Raw genomic sequence first — 18,385 nt, forward strand, 5'->3', positions numbered from 1 at the left:
TTCTAATGGAAGCCTAAGTACAGAGGTCACTACCGGCGCCTCCTGTAATACTCATTCATTGTACAGTGTACAAAAATACTTGATTGTTTTAAGATGAAGCTTCCACTGAATGCATCCGATGAAGTGAGCTTATGCTCAAATAAATTGGTTAGTCTCTAAGGTGCCACACGTCCTCCTTTTCTTTTTGCGAATACAGACTAACACGGCTGTTACTCTGAAACCTATAAAACAAGAGTTTATGCAATCTAAGATATAAAATATTTTATAGCAGCCTCTAAAAATTCTATTTGCCCACTCAATGGATTAATTTTTTTGAGGGATGTGTTGAATGTCATTTTCATCATAATGGGAAGGCTGGTGAGTAGATAATGTGCCTAAGCACGTGAATTTTCATGATGATTTTGTAAGCCTGCTCTGTAGGGCTCTCAGTAACAAAAGAAGCCAGTGGAATAAATCATAGCAGTAACATTGGTTTTACTATTCTTGCTTAGCCACCAGTCTTAAAATAAAATTTACAAGATATGCCAAATTAAGACAGATAAAAATTGTTAGGAAGTGATATTTTGTTTACAGTCACTTTGTCTTCTTTTACCAAGTTTATTTGTAGGTAGGTCCTATTCACATTGAGGCAATAAATACAAGAACATATGTGATTTTTTTTTAAATGTGCCCTTTGACTGTCAATTTCTCCCAAACAGGTGTTGGCTAAATGATTATAAATTGGCCTCTGGATACACCTCTTCAACTGAGCCATACAGGACTGGTGATAATATAATTAGACCTAAAAACATCAGGCTGGTGAATGCTTTCCATCTGTTTGGCAATAATGTTTAGTTAACAATAGTCTTTAAAAAAAAAAAGCACCTTCAACTTCGGCTCTTAAAGTTATTTATAGGGCCATTCTTAACACACCAGCACCCTTGCTAACAAGAGCTTTAGCCACTTGGAAATTATTAGCCGTACGGCTGTATACGAAAAGGAATGTCTGCATTTAACATCTGTATCTCATGCATCAACCTCATTTAAAGTCACTTCTTAATGAACAGTTCTATGGCTCTGTATTAATATTATAGCTGCATGCACAAAGATCATAAGGAGCCAAACTTTTTTTTTTTTTTTTTTTTTTAATACCAACAGTAGGCCAATCAGTAATGAAGCTGTCAGCATAAAGGACAAAATAATCGCTTCTTTAACCCTCAGACAGGATTTGTTCATTTGTAGAATACAACACACCAATTTAAAAACTGCTCATGGGTTTGCTCACCTTTGTAAAGGCAAAAATCTAATTTGGTACTAATTTGATACAATTGTCTTTCCAATAAAAGGCTCCTAAAGCCATATTTTATTTCATGATAAAACAAGTGCTATAACTAAAACTGTCATGAAATAATTACCTTTGATGGCATACCTTATTGCACAAATACAATTAATGTATTCCTCCCTTTCATGTTTCACACTTGCTTATCAGAACTGTATTAACATGTGGTGTAACAGAGCAGACTTCCGACTCTTCGCCCTGTAGTAACATATAGAATGACTGCCACTAGCTGAAATAAAGCAGACAACCTGCCCCTTACGGGCTAGCTTCAGCTGTTATATTACAACATCACAAAGACTAGCAGCTACTCTTTTTCATCCGTAACAGAACAGGTTTTAACAGATAATAGTTCCGCGTTGCTGAGGTTCACTAGTTAGACTGATTCACCAGTCTCTCCAACCACCCACCATTCCTTCACTTTTTCTCCCCAAGCAAGCATTATACTCACTCCTGTTTGGTCTTGTTTTCTCTGTTTAACTCAAAGCTGAAAACAGTTTCCACAGATTTGAAAATAATCCATGGCTCCATTTTGTTTGATAGAGAATTACCATTTATTAAGTACCTCTATATCTTGGCATAAGTGATTATTTTGTCATGATGGAAGTTTAGAGAAACTCCTAGTGTCATCCATTTAGCCAAAGTTGACTGGGTAGATCTAGGTTATATATAATTACTTTGAAATAACTGCAGAGTAGGGCCCTAACATTGTACTGAAACACGTATGCTCATGCAATTTATCAAAACGTAGTCCATAATTGGCCTATCTGCACAAGTTACAAAAATGGGTAATTACCACACTATTATTGGCATTACCATAACATGCAAATAGCATGCAAATCCAAAAGGGGATGAGCCAGAGAAAGAAAGAGGCACAACCACTTTATTTAGACTCCAGTACATCTACTCTACAAAGCATTATATTTATACAGCAGAAAAAAAACAACCTCCTCTGGGCTACCTTGCAGGACTAGTGCTGTAAGGTACTTTTGCAAAGATGAAACATATATCCAGTGGATTAAGCACTGACTTGCTCTCAACATCAGAGGCTTCGCTCCTCAGACTTTGGGGCCAAACATTGTTTACTGGTATTGTCACAGTAGGAGTTATGTATACTGGCATTCCTCCACATCCCTCTCCCACTGCAGAGGAGAGTGCAGATGTATGTTCCTTAGGGATTTTTGGTAGGATTTCCCTTCAGAACACAGAACAACCAGGGTCAGTGAGCTCCCCCATGAACAAGCGCGACTTGAGAACATGAAGTTCCATAGCATGTTCCTTGTCTCAATACTCTATCCAAAGCGATGGCATCAGGAGTATCAGCAACAGCAGATTGTGTACAGGCACTTCTCTTATGTTATGTTAGGAAGCAAATCTGTTCCTGGATTTCGGATGCTGATGGAAGCTGTTGTGTAAGGATGACTGTAGCGTGAATTGTGACGTCTAATACCTTATAACAATTAACCGTCATCCACATCCATCCTCAAAAGGGAGGCAACCAAGTGCTACGCCAGACATTCGCCATTCACGGCAAGTGGGATTGTGATACAAAACGAGACTATGCAAACCCTATTTGTCATACTAATGTGCTATTGTTTTAGGCTTTAAAATCCTCCAATATAGCATGTTACCACCAAGAAAGAAAAAAAAACATAGGTAGGCAGTGCTACAAGAGCCAATTCAAAAAGACACAGAAAGTTGACAGGAAAAGAGCATTGCCAATAGGCCAAATAAATACTTTCATCAGCACACTCAAGTGTGCTTTGTACAGTATCTTAGCTCTCCCAGGCAGCCATGCAGTGTCCCAAAATGCATATAAACAAGGAATTATTGCCATCCAGCTACTACAACAAAGGGGGAATCAGTAATACTTAAGGTAATAACGTACCAGTTCTTTGTGGGTTTGTAAGCAAGATTTCCCATTTCATTTTTAAAACTGGAAGTTAATTCTGATGTTAGGTGAAACTACTCTTAAAAATAATTGCACTTCAAAGACCTTCAGATAATTGATTTATAAGTGTGTCCAACAGCTCAGTTTACAAACAAACACACACAACTATTTAAATATATTATGTACAAAAAATTTGAGAAATAATAAAATCTAACTTGTCAATAACCATAGTTTAGCTTTAAGAAAACAGGTAATTTTAGGATTCTTTACATGCATAGAAATTAGCAAGTGTTTCAGTATGCTAATTTTTTTAATTAAAAGATATTTCTGCAGTAAAAGCTCTTTCATATGCACTACTGATTCTTCATCAAACGCTAAGTTTCCAACTTAACACCAGTATAGCCGGTGGCAGCCTGAAGGTTTACCATCTGCTGCCACCCAAAGTCACGGTGGCCACCTTCAGAACATATGCATCAAAGCCTTGAGATAAGAGACTGAAGGAATATTGCAGAAGTCAGCATAAGGGGAATCACAAACCCAGAGGCAGGCAATAGGCAAGTCACCAGAAAAAGAGAACATGGGGAGCCATTAGTCACCCTATAAAACACCCAACCAAGGTCACAAGGGACACTACTGGATCAACTAAGAGCTGCTATAAATGCACTGCTCTCTCTCGGGTGGTTTTCAACAGAAATGCAGTCACCTTACCAACTGCAATTAGGTTCTGCCTTGTTTTAATCTACTGCTGTTGCTGCTTCAATCCTACACATTTTCAGAACAGAACACAACATAGTTACAAAAAGAAAAGGAGTACTTGTGGCACCATAGAGGCTAACCAATTTATTTGAGCATAAGCTTTCGTGAGCTACAGAAGTGAGCTTTAGCTCACGAAAGCTTATGCTCAAATAAATTTGTTAGCCTCTAAGATGCCATAAGTACTCCTTTTCTTTTTGCGAATACAGACTAACACGGCTGCTACTCTGAAACCTAACATAGTTACACGAGCTTGAGTTTGTTCTATTTACTTGACCAACATTTATTAAAATAAATTAAAAAATGGCTTCCTAAAAAAGTGGGTTAAAGTGTGCTGATGTGGGCTACAAATACCTCCTGTATAATCAAATGAAAATGCATTACCAATTTTAACTACTTATCCTGGTCGTTTAAGGTTTTTGGAGATAAGGCTACCACCTAGAGTATACTTTAAAAAGCTGGCTTTATCCTCTGTTACTGAATTGCAGTTCTACTCTGAAAATAAATGTGCAATAACGTCATCACTGGGTTCTATGCTTATTGTATAACTCCAGACCAAATATGCTCCGTTTATGACACCGTTTTTCGAACCACAAATCCTGCAAACTCAAGTTGGGATCTGATGACCACGCTGGATTTTTTTTTCTTGTTTGCTTATCACTTCCAGGACTAAAAAGTCAAGTAATAACCTCAGTGATACCTGTGAAATTCCATTGCCATCCAAGAGACTGCACAGGGGTAACTGACCAGAATTTGCTACATAATTTTGTTGATGCTTCAGAAGTAGGAATAAAATTCACCTTACTCTCCCTCAGCTGTGTTGGCTGTGCAAGGCTAATCAGAGTAAATGGTCTATTTAACAGAAATTTACTTTGCCACTAAATATAGTCAGTTTTCAGAGCAGCTCTACCCCCCATCTTTATTTATATTGTTTTATACTTGCACACACATGCATGCACTCAAAGATTATAGAGCCAAGAAGGCAACTTTAGTAAAGCACTTGGCTGATACTTGTGAAAAAAACAGATTAGTGCTCATCACTATCTGTGGAGTCAGTGTGATGCCTTCAGTTATCCCCCTTTTTTTTAGTGATTATCCATAATTAATTTATGCTTTGTGGAGTCTCTTGATGAGCAATATTATAGTTAACAAAAGAAAAACTCTATTGGTTTAATTACTGAAAGTGCCAGAGAGCAGAAAATATGAAAACTCACTTATGTTTTTAGACTTTTAGTTGTGCTGTAAAAGGTGAAAGCTTACTCCCTTGAAATAGACTGGAAATTAGCCAAAAATTATATGTGGCAAAATATCAAGCCGGAGGGGATATCCAGTGGATTATACTACAGGGTATCATCCATGATCAGATAGTTATTAAATATAAAGCATCAACTGTGCTAAGCAACTTATTAGCATTTAGTAAGACGAGGTCCTTTTCCCAAAGAACAAACTACTTCTACATGGAAGCTGGCAGATGGCCTATAATGAACCAGAGAAATTAAACATGCATTGTTAGATTCTTGATTTGGGGGGCGGGGTGGGGAGTGGAGATAAGGGGTTAAATTTATGTTAGTCTTCTGAGTTAGAAGAAACTGTTCTTTAGACTGTTCTTATTTAGCATCTTTATTAATTACATGAAATCAAGTCAATAGTACAACAAATATTTGCAGCGAGTACTGAAATACAGAGGGACTTAGAGAGTTTAGAAACGCAAGTTTAAAAAAAAAAAAGATTCTGATGAAAACATGCAGTCCAATACATAAGGGGAGAAATAATCTTAAACACATACTCAATGGGAGGGGACGTCTGGGAACCAGTAGCAAGACCTACGGGAGGGTTAACAGAGCAAATACATTAGTTTGCTGTGTGATGGGATTATAAAGGCAAGCGCGGGTGATTCAACACTGCCTACCCCAAGGCAATATGTCAGAGCAGGGAGGTAATAATCTCTGTCTGTACAATTGTTGTATAACTGCACCTGCAGTCAATTCCAGGCACCATATTACCAGAAAGTTATTGACAAATCTGAGGGAGTTCAGAGAAGAGCAACAGAAGTGATCAGAGAGCTATAAGGGACTGAAGTATGATTAAAGATTTCAAAAACTTGTGTGTGTATAGTTTGGCTAAGCGAAAACATATTAAATATGTCAAGTGTGTAAACTCCAAGGAGTGAGATTATTTTCTTAAATTTCATAAACTGGATAGAGCTAGGAATAATAGAATGAAACTATGGAAAATAAAAGGCTGAATAGCAGAAGAGATGAGACTCTTCTTAACTGTGAGATATGTTAGGTTGTAAAACAGTTTCCTTAGGAAAGTGGTGGAAGCTCCAAGTCTTGGGACCTAAAACTAGACTAGATATTAAAATGTATTTTAGGAAACAATTCTGTAATGACAGCGAAATGGATTGAGTGATCCAAATACAACGTTTCCATCTTTAACGTCTATGATTATTATCATAGATTTGAAATTGCTATAAAACAAGATAGTCATTTAAAACACTCAGATTACAAAAAACTACTCTTAAAACAAGTTTTCTTATTTACGTTATTAATAATAACTAGATTAATCAAATTGTAAATATTTAATCTGCTTTTTAACAACTATGACATTTGTTTCCATTGTGTTATGTGTTGGGCAATGAAAATACAACTAGTCAGTTTAACTGTAAACAAAAATTAGTTTCAGACTTGTTTCTCTTTCTGGTTCTTATCATCATCATAATGCCACAATAGAGGTAATATGTGAATTCAAATAGTCATGCGATTGTTGCAGCTACATTTTCTCTAAATCTTTTATGCTCACAGTTACTGTACAAACCCATAACTAATGTTAGGGGAGAGGAAGATCATCAAAATTTAGCAGAATGTTTATCTGACTGCCATATGCCAAAATATGAGCTGATGTCAATATAAATTGTGCAACTGCAGTACTGTTTAAACTCTACTCAAAGTAAAACTGAGGATTAAAATACTTACGCTTCTAAGGGGAATTAGTAAACATGGACTAAGTCATAACTACTGCAATATTAAACATTCATGTACAACAGAGGAACTGTCATAACACAAGCCCATTTTTCCTACCCTTTAATTAAACTCAATTAAACTAACCATAACCTGTGGAATTCAACTAACTATGGTGCTGCAGCATATTTAAAAAAAATGCATTATGCAATAAGCACCACATGTGTTCTTTACATTGTGCCTTTTTTTTCGGCATTTCCTCTTTTGAGGCTGATATAAGTAATAATCATATCATACTTTTTAAATAATTAATAATACTGATTTGGGCGTCATGGTGACTTGTCCCTAGAAATAGAGCATAATAATTTAACATTGGGGGTGTGATTTCTCACATACAGAGTAACACTGAACAGAAAACCAAATATTTGTAATGAAGTAAAGTTATATAGTGGCAATGAGATTTTTTTCAGTTCTTCAGAAAAATTACAGAGAGAGATTTACATCCATGTGAGAACCCTGTTTAAAGACTTCTCAATTAATTTTATCAGGACCACTGATGATAGTGTTCTAATTCTTAGTGACAGGTTTCAGAGTAACAGCCGTGTTAGTCTGTATTCGCAAAAAGAAAAGGAGTACTTGTGGCACCTTAGAGACTAACCAATTTATTTGAGCATGAGCTTTCGTGAGCTACAGCTCACTTCATCGGATGCATACCGTGGAAACTCCGTATGCACCCGATGAAGTGAGCTGTAGCTCACGAAAGCTCATGCTCAAATAAATTGGTTAGTCTCTAAGGTGCCACAAGTACTCCTTTTCTTTTTGCTAATTCTTAGTGTTTCAGATTATGTTATATACATTTTAACCATGAATCTATTGAACAATAAACCTAATTCACACAAGTCTTGGCAGATTGAGCCTGTTACTGATATCAGAATCATCAGGGAAAATCCAGATAAAAGTCCACTGAAGCCAATTGTGTTACTCCAGATTTACACCAATACCAACTACATCAAATTTGGCTGTTTGGGGAAAAAAGTGATGAGACATTGCTTATAGTAGCATAGTCCTTGCTTAATGAACTCTGCTTTTAAGGGATACAAGATGAATCTTTAAACAAAATGAATCTAAATAACAGAGGGTTGCCCACTAAAGAATAAGACATTGGGCTTGAAACAGCATTGTTAAGGTGTCTGCAGTACCACAGCAAATCAGTTTCTTCAGGGGCTGATTATAGTTTCAAAGTAAAGAGTTGCTTGGGGGGCAGAAACTCAGCATAGATTCTGCAACACAGAAATATTTTTTACTGAATAAGTTTTGAAAGAAAAAAGTTTTCTACTTCAAAAAGAAATCTGCAAGTTTAAGATGCTTTATTGTGCTCATGTAACTGATTACATTTGGTCAGGGGGTATCTATAGCAAGACACACACACAAGCCCACTCTTTGGCATGGTACATTCATGCTCACAGGAGTTACACTCACATATTCACAATAGATTCGAGCCCTGAACATTCAAAAGACAAGAGCCTCATTTTTTCATTAGATTAAAATACCATTTTCCCAAAAAAAACCAACAACAACAACAAAAATCTATTCACAGGGGGGCCCTTCCCCTTTTAAAAATATAAAAGCCTGTGGCAAATAAAGCAGCACACCGCTTACTTTTGAAGCAAACAGCCCAAATGAAAAAAGATAAGATAAAGCCATGGCCAGAATTTTCCAGAATTGACTATTGGTTTTGGGTGCCCAGCTTGAAGGAGCCAGCATTTCAGAAAATGATGAGCACCCCATTTTCTGAAAATCAGGCCCTTTCTGGGCATCTCAGTTGGCGCACACACACACAAAAAGTCGCCCCATTTCCTTTTTACAATCTTGGCAGCATATCCAACCAGGGACTCTCGCAGTGTTTGAGCAAAATTCCAGAGAAGCTGTTTTTTCTGCGTCATCACTGGTATACCACTGTTGCAACTCCACGACATCTAGCAACAGTGGGAGCACTAGGATATAGACTGGTCACCAGCATTTTTACTGTATTATCATCTAGATTTGTTTGAGCAAAGTTAGACACCACAGTGGTAAAAATTCCATTAGTCCATCTCCATTAGCACACTTATTGTTATTAATACCAAGGAAGTTGTATCATGACTAGAACAAAGATTCGGAATTCATCAGAAAAAGCTCTGTGTGATGCAAACCTAGTTACCCCATGTTGTGTCCCAAACCATTATAAACTACTTTAAGGCAACTGTGCTACAGTTCTGAAAGATCAGGCTGTCACATGATTTTGCCCCTTCTTCACAGACAAAACACATTATAATATGGTTTGGGCTAAATGTTGCAAATGGATGCTCCCACGTGGCTACAACTGAGACAAGACCAAAGTGTCACGAGCCTGCTGATTTGTACTCAAGCACTACAACACACAATACAGTGTGTGTTAAAGTACCTATTTCTCAGAAAACCCTGCTTTTGAGATGCCATTTGTTTCATTTTTAAGAGGACACTGCATCCTGTAGATGCTAACAGCACATCACAAGCCTGTTCAGGGAAGAGCAAAAACTATTTAAAGAGTTCATATGAGGGAGACCGGTTAACATGGGATATCTTGTTTTGCAGCCAGGAACAGGCTGACAAGTTACAGATATAGACCACACCAGCTGCTGAAATGGATCAGGAGCGTAGCAATGGTTTGGAGAGGTACACACAACACAAAGGGTGTTTCCTGCATATGGATGTTCTCCCACATCTTGCTCTAGAAGTGGTTTTACAAGGGAAGCAGCAATGGGCACTCTTCGGACTTGTCCACACTTACCAGGAGATTGATGCATCGGTGGTCGATTTAGTGGGTCTAGTGAAGACCCGCTAAATCGACTGCAGATCGCTCTCCTGTCTACCCCTGTACTCCACCGGATTGAGAAGAGTAGGGGGAGTCAATGGGAGAGCGTCTCCCATCGACATCACATAGTGTGGACCCTGCGGTAAGTAGGTCTAAACTACGTCGATTCACGTAACTCAAATTGCGTAGCTTAGATCGAATTTCCCCTGTAATATAGACAAGGCCTTATACCCTGTGCCATGCCTTAGCAGTGAGAGATGAGACTGTCTGCTCTGCAGAGATATTAAAGATCCCATAGAAGGAGCAGAGGTTTGCCTCCATATCCTTGACCAAAACTAAATGTTGTGCCGTGCACTGGCTGAATATCTATTTATGTACTCTAGCCCAGTAGTGTCTGCTTTTCTGTGATGAGTGAAACTTCAGAGTATTACGGGATCCTTTGGACAACCTAATATTTATAAATTTACTTGTGACCTGATGTCTGTAGTACATACACACTTGTACTCCCTGGAATATGCTTGCTTTCAATGTCACTAGTTACATAAGTAGTTTACGCACATGTTTAAGCTCTCCCAAAATTGGAGCCTTAGAGTGAGCGTATTGGGGGTGCATGAAGAAATGGGACATAAGTGTACACAATGATTTACAGTGAAGGTAAAAACACTGTCCCTGTACTACATATGTAATAAACACTATTATGTTTTATACACACACATATTTTATATTCACACAACATACTGTATGATTAAGCTCCTTTGGGGCAGAGATTGACTTTATACTTGCCCTAAAACACTAGGTACACTTATGACGCTATAATCAAATGATAAAAACAAACTATATCTCAGAGTAAGATTAAAACTTAGAAGAAGAGTTGAGAGCCTGGGAGCAGGTATACAAGTAGACAGATATCTGAAAACCTCTTGCTCCATCTCTGAACAATAATTCAAACTTAACTCTGCCAACTATGGCATACTAGCTGGCTGGCTATACAACAAAACACTGTTAGAATGCATGTCATGCTGATGTCTCCAATATTAAATCGCTTGTTTTTTGTTACCACAGTAACCTTGTCTCTTTGCAGAATAAGTTCGGATTCCAGGATCTGGATATATCAGGCTTGTACCTAGAAGCTTGCTAAATAGGAATCTAGTGACACCTGGGAGATTCAGGTTTCAGAGAGGTAGCCGTGTTAGTCTGTATCAGCAAAAACAACATGGAGTCCTTGTGGCACCTTAGAGACTAATAAATGTATTTATTTATTGATCAGATGCATCTGATGAAGTGGGTTTTAGCCCACGACAGCTTATGCCCAAATAAATTTGTTAGTCTCTAAGGTGCCACAAGAACTCCTCACTGTTCTTGCTGGGAGATTCAGTTAGCCCATGGAATAAAGGAGCTTGGCCCTACAAGGTGTTGAGCATCACCTCCAAGTTACTAAGCATTTCCAGTATTTTGTGGTCTTTAAAACTGAAAGACATTTGAAGAGGTCTTACTCCACCTCTTTACAATAATATCATAGCCTTGTATGCCCAGGTATGGACAATTCCTAAGGCCCTAGGCTGCCTGCTCCATCTCTCCTTATGAGGGATTATGAGGTTAGGTAGTTCCTGGAATCCCCCATAGTCTTAAAGATTTATACAATGCACACAGCTAACAGCTATAATCAGCTTATCAAATTGGTCTTTCAATTGCTCCTTAATAAATATACAGGGAAGAAACACTGAATAGATTAGACACTTGCCATCAAATGAAAGGAGATACAATGTATGTGATATTATAGCTAAAAGGTCCTTGCATGTTGTGAAAACAAGGTTAAAATCTGTGTGTATATAGCCCAGAGGAGACAACATAATAGTTATGCATGCAATTAAAACAGCATAGGCAAAAAAAAATCCAAATTGCTATGTTCAGTCTAACAAAAGAGGAACAAATTCAGAACGAAGAGTATAGCAGCAATTTTTAATAATACAAGTTACAAATGTGTCATGTGACCTGAAACACGAAGCACACAAGCCAGGGATCACTCAAGGAACAATCAAAAGGCATCAGGGGAATGGAGTGGCAACAAGGAAATGAGTCATTACAAGTTGAATTAGTCGTCGTCTCATTACTGAATAATACATCATCTTAAATGTACTTGGTAAGGGGATAACTAATCAGCGATATCAAAACAGTGCAGCTACTTTATGAGCTGTTATTCTTTCAGTCACTTAATTGGGCTTGCAAAAGATCTGTATGGTCCATTACAATTTACACGATAGTCGGATATTACCCTGAGATTTTGGGAGATTTTATCTGAATGAGTCAAAAATTAGTTTGACTTCTTCTAGATCTCTGCCTTGGCTGGGGATTTGAATTCCAGGTTCTAAGAAGAGAGAAAGCAAATCTCTTTTTCACAGGGGTTCCCCCTTCCTCAAGTTTCCATATTGCACTGACTGTGGGAAAGTGCATGAATTTTTACCCTTCTGTATTTCAAATAGCCATCAGTTTAATAAACTGAAAATGTATCGACATGTCCTTATCCCGGTATTGTAACCATGACATTATTTTCAAAAAGCAGGCCCCATCCTAATGAATGCCACCAAACATGTACCTTATCCTTTAGCTCAAATATATTTTGCATGACCTTACATGAATTGCTTAGATAAAAGCCTTTTTTCTTCTACTTTTGTTATTTTAAAGTGCAGATGCATTTGAGTCATTTTCCCCTTTTGTTTCATATCCTTAAGATCCACAGCTTCAAAGACAAAATGTCAGCATGCAGTCGATTTATGACTGAACTCTTGAAGAGACACTGAAGAATTACCTTGTCAATCACCCCAAGGACTCTGAAGGCCTTCAGTTCCTCGGCAGGGCTCCTTAGGTTCCAAGAGGGCCTTGAACTTAGTGATCCTGGAGGCTAATGGAAGATATCAAAGATTACACATCAATCAGGGCGGTACTTGAAGGAAGACTGCCTGCTGTAGCAAATGCCAGGCCGAAGGAAACGAAATTTATCATAAATCAGAGAGAGTGGAGATGAAAGGAGAACTTTTCTGTTTGTCCTTAAATGTAAGAAAAGTTGCAAGTAAATAAATCAAGATAACATTGAATTCAAAATTTTAAAATAGAAAAAGAAATGAGTTTATATAGTTTCCAATGGTTTGCAGAGGTAATGAAACTTCGTAACAAACAGCTGAGCTCCCACCTGGCAACAATAATCAATCATAGTCTTATAGTTATTCTGGATTCACAATAGTTCAGGTCTTAAGGGACAGGAAAAAGGAAATTAGAAGCTTTATAAATTACAAGAACACAAAATACAGAATTCTTAACAGTGCTCTTTTTGTTTGATGGCAAGTGCTCTCTACTCATGTCAGTCATAAACCCTGATGTAATAAGGTACACAACACAATGATCCCCAAAACAGCCTTAGCCAAAGGTAGCTATGCATTACCCATCCAGAAATAAGTCACACTGAAACAGATGAGTGCGCATGTTAACTATTCAAGTAGTTAACACGTGTATTTTTGTCCCCACTGTGTTTTGTGACCTATCAGTATGTAACTTACCCATTTTATGTGTCAGGCATGTGTGTTCACTGCTATATACACACACTTGCAGAATACAAGCCCTGCTATTCTCTCCAACTTCCTTCCATACCTGAAGTAACAGAATTTCACCTGAAAACTAAAGTTTGGACTTTACTCCCGACAGCACTTGTGGTGAAAAGGGAATACATTCTGCAATTTGTAGCACGAGCTCAACTAAAGAAGACAGGCTACCTGCAGTGTTGTGCTGTGCCCCAGGGGTTTGGGGTGGGAGAAACCCAGCTGAGACCTGCCAGAAACATCCCTTGCTCCATCCCTTTAGAAGCCACAGAATGGCTTCTATTGTGTCACTGAGAAAGGAATCCAAGCCACAGAAAACACACTCCTTTCTGCACTAACCTGCTTGTCTATGTTAGATTGCCAGGTGATGGCTCTCTTCCATTTGTCTATCCAGCAGTTGTGGCAGGAGGGGAGATTCGGTTCAAGTGTACGCAATTCGGGTCAGGGACCTGTATTGGTTTACTTGCTCCACCGATCACCATGCACACCTATGGCACTTGAACAAGTCATATTTTCAAAAGGGTCTAGCCACTTACCTGCCCTAACAAAGAATAATCAGATCCTTCCCCCAAAAAAATCAAGTATGCAGCTTCCACACAGAGCCACAGACCCTAACCCGCTACCTACAAATAAGACAGCTTCCAGTGGCTTTATCGATTAAAATAATTGAACTGAAGCAAAGCTCTTTTGTAAAGTTTATCTTTTTCCCTGTGGAGAAGTCTAGTTTCCTGAACAAGGAGGAAAGGAAAGTTCCAAACCTATCACCTTCAGCAGCTACCGTTGAGGAAAACTAACTCCAGATGAACCCACCCTGCCAGATGGAAATAAAGAGCTAACAGCAAGGAGTGAAGGGAAATCAGAGGTAAACTGTGATCCAGAATAACAAGACAAACATTCCTGAAAAAGAGTGAGCCTCTGAGCCTGGCAAGTAACCACTGTCCAAAAAAAGCCACCCTCTTCATTCTCATCTAGACAAACTTCATATCAAACACTACATATGTCAACAGTTGAGGGCACGTGTCACTATTCTCACCATATGTTTTCTTACGATTGCTGTAGACAAGAAGATCAGCCATGTTACCTAATTCTTGAGAGCGACAAATCAAGGTGTCAGTTTTATTCCCTTGGTTCTCTTTTTGCCCACAATGATGCCCGCCTCCTTCTTCACAGCACTTAACATGCTCTTTTATGCGTCTCAGTTGTCACCACACTCCCACTTCTGATCAAAACTCAGTTTCCATCTCTGTGGGCCATTGGACAGTGGTTGTTCCCAATGTAACAATCTATGTAAATTAATTCCAATGATCTCAAATAAAAGCAAAAAACTTTATTTGGCACAAGAGTAGAAAAGAGACAAAAATCAAGAATGAATAAGTAAAATAAAATAAATGCTTAGATACTAGCACAATAGTGCCACTAGATGGACAAAGTTTGTGCTATGAAGGAGATTAAGTCAAGAGCAAAATTTTGCTCAGCTAAAGTCAAGCTTCTCCTAGCTAGTCAGCTTTGAATGGTATCAAGGAGAGATGCAGGTTTCTCTCTTTCCTCCCCTTTTTCTCTGGATGTATCCCTTTAAGATCTGCAAAGGAGGCATTTGTCCAATTCAGTACTAAATGATAGAGGGCAGTTCCATTGCCCTTGGGGGTCCTTGTACAGTAATACCTCTTTCTTCCTGTTACCCAGCCATAGTGAATTTTTACTATACAAACTGTAATGGGTTCCTCAACTTGTTTCCCTGCTCAGATTCCAAAAATACTGGGTTTGCATTCAGTCAAGATTTGCCCCACTTCCAAGAGCATTTGGCCAAGGAAAGGCAACCAGCAGGTAGTTCACATAACATCTCAGTTTAGTTTTGACACCTCTTGAAAGAGAGTGGTTCATTGCTATGCAGATGCAGATAACAGACCACAGTGTTACAATTCTCTCAAGTACAACTGATACAAGTAGTAAGACATTAACTCTCACAAAATGTTTCTCATTTAGAATGTCCCCATAAATGTATCTGTGGTCTCTTAGTTCCCCTTCAAAACAAGACTGGAGAGGAGAGGAGTGGGGGTGGGTGGAGGTTAAGATTTACTTTGGATTAGGGAGCTTAATTTTATCTGAATTTTCTAAGGCTTTGCTTTTTAACTGAAATACTCTCCTTAAACTGCTCTTAGGGCTGTGAAAAATAAGACAAAAGAATTTTCTGCCCTTTTTGTCCTTACTTGATACAAATGTAGACAGACAGAAAGTTTGACACTTTTATGTTTACTACCTGGGAGCAGTCATTGACAATCACACACAGTTTAGTGTGACTGCAGCAAAAAAAAACAAACTAAGAACAGGTTTCAGAGTAACAGCCGTGTTAGTCTGTATTCGCAAAAAGAAAAGGAGCCACAGCCTCAGAAACAACTCTGACATCATAATCAAAAAGGCTGACAAAGGAGGTGCTGTTGTCATCATGAATAGGTCGGAATATGAACAAGAGGCTGCTCGGCAGCTCTCCAACACGAGTTTCTACAAGCCATTACCCTATGATCCCACTGAGAGTTACCAAAAGCAACTACAGCATTTGCTCAAGAAACTTCCTGAAAAAGCACAAGATCAAATCCGCACAGACACACCCCTGGAACCCCGACCTGGGATATTCTATCTACTACCCAAGATCCATAAACCTGGAAATCCTGGGCGCCCCATCATCTCAGGCATTGGCACCCTGACAGCAGGATTGTCTGGCTATGTAGACTCCCTCCTCAGGCCCTACGCTACCAGCACTCCCAGCTACCTTCGAGACACCACTGACTTCCTGAGGAAACTTCAATCCATCGGTGATCTTCCTGATAACACCATCCTGGCTACTATGGATGTAGAAGCCCTCTACACCAACATTCCACACAAAGATGGACTACAAGCCGTCAAGAACACTATCCCCGATAATGTCACGGCTAACCTGGTGGCTGAACTTTGTCCTTACCCATAACTATTTCACATTTGGGTCAATGTATACCTTTCAGCGGCACTGCTATGGGTACCCGCATGGCCCCACAGTATGCCAACATTTTTATGGCTGATTTAGAACAACGCTTCCTCAGCTCTCGTCCCCTAAAGCCCCTACTCTACTTGCGCTATATTGATGACATCTTCATCATCTGGACCCATGGAAAAGAAGCCCTTGAGGAATTCCACCATGATTTCAACAATTTCCATCCCACCACCAACCTCAGCCTGGTCCAGTCCACACAAGAGATCCACTTCCTGGACACTACAGTGCTAATAAACAATGGCCACATAAACACCACCCTATACCAGAAACCTACTGACCGCTATTCCTACCTGCATGCCTCCAGCTTTCACCCTGACCACACCACACGATCCATCGTCTACAGCTAAGCTCTGCGATACAACCGCATTTGCTCCAACCCCTCAGACAGAGACAAACACCTACAAGATCTCTGTCAAGCTTTCTTACAACTACAATACCCACCTGCAGAAGTAAAGAAACAGATTGATAGAGCCAGAAGAGTTCCCAGAAGTTACCTACTACAGGACAGGCCTAACAAAGAAAATAACAGAACGCCACTAGCCGTCACCTTCAGCCCCCAACTAAAACCCCTCCAACGCATTATTAAGGATCTACAACCTATCCTAAAGGATGACCCAACACTCTCACAAATCTTGGGAGACAGGCCAGTCCTTGCCTACAGACAGCCCCGCAACCTGAAGCAAATACTCACCAACAACCACATACCACACAACAGAACCACTAACCCAGGAACTTATCCTTGCAACAAAGCCCGTTGCCAATTGTGCCCACATATCTATTCAGGGGACACCATCACAGGGCCTAATAACATCAGCCACACTATCAGAGGCTCGTTCACCTGCACATCCACCAACGTGATATATGCCATCATGTGCCAGCAATGCCCCTCTGCCATGTACATTGGTCAAACTGGACAGTCTCTACGTAAAAGAATAAATGGACACAAATCAGATGTCAAGAATTATAACATTCATAAACCAGTCGGAGAACACTTCAATCTCTCTGGTCACGCAACCACAGACATGAAGGTCGCTATCTTAAAACAAAAAAACTTCAAATCCAGACTCCAGCGAGAAACTGCTGAATTGGAATTCATTTGCAAATTGGATACTATTAATTTAGGCTTAAATAGAGACTGGGAGTGGCTAAGTCATTATGCAAGGTAGCCTGTTTCCTCTTGTTTTTTCCTACCCCCCCCCCCCCCCAAGATGTTCTGGTTTAACTTGGATTTAAACTTGGAGAGTGGTCAGTTTGGATGAGCTATTACCAGCAGGAGAGTGAGTTTGTGTGTGTATGGGGGTGGGGGGGATGTGAGAAAACCTGGATTTGTGCTGGAAATGGCCCACCTTGATTATCATGCACATTGTAGGGAGAATGGTCACTTTGGATGAGCTATTACCAGCAGGATAGTGAGTTTGTGTGTGTGGTTTTTGGGAGGGGGGTGAGGGGGTGAGAGAACCTGGATTTGTGCAGGAAATGGCCCAACTTGATTATCATGCACATTGTGTAAAGAGTTGTCACTTTGGATGGGCTATCACCAGCAGGAGAGTGAATTTGTGTGGGGGGGTGGAGGGTGAGAAAACCTGGATTTGTGCTGGAAATGGCCCAACCTGATGATCAGTTTAGATAAGCTATTACCAGCAGGACAGTGGGGTGGGAGGAGGTATTGTTTCATATTCTCTGTGTATATATAAAGTCTGCTGCAGTTTCCACGGTATGCATCCGATGAAGTGAGCTGTAGCTCACGAAAGCTCATGCTCAAATAAATTGGTTAAACTAAGAACAGATGGGTCCCAGGGGAACTGGATTGGGAAGGGCAAAGTAGAGATCTATTGAGAATGTCTTGAAACAGGATTTTTTTTTGCACAAGTAAGCTCAGCTAAGGATATAAGCTTAAAAAGGTGGAAGTTACCTCAAAAAGCAATTTAATGCTGGCAAAAGCTGCTGAATGCTCCAACTCAGTTTACTTTATAAACTGCGGAGTATGAAGTAAAAATACTTAAAACCCACTGACAGCA

General features: G+C 39.4%; 1 protein-coding gene across 2 annotated transcripts in view; it reads right to left on the reverse strand.

Moving 5' to 3' along the window:
* Window positions 1-18,385, reverse strand: part of RPS6KC1 (ribosomal protein S6 kinase C1) — a 109,274-nt gene that overhangs the window by 37,483 nt on the left and 53,406 nt on the right. For both annotated transcript variants that reach the window (XM_048843151.2, XM_048843153.2), the window contains one exon: window positions 12,559-12,651. In XM_048843151.2, the coding sequence (XP_048699108.2) occupies window positions 12,559-12,651 (93 nt within the window). The remainder of the gene's footprint in view (window positions 1-12,558; window positions 12,652-18,385) is intronic.

Source organism: Caretta caretta, chromosome 3 (assembly GCF_965140235.1).
Source record: "Caretta caretta isolate rCarCar2 chromosome 3, rCarCar1.hap1, whole genome shotgun sequence".
NCBI classification, from domain to species: Eukaryota; Metazoa; Chordata; order Testudines; family Cheloniidae; genus Caretta; species Caretta caretta.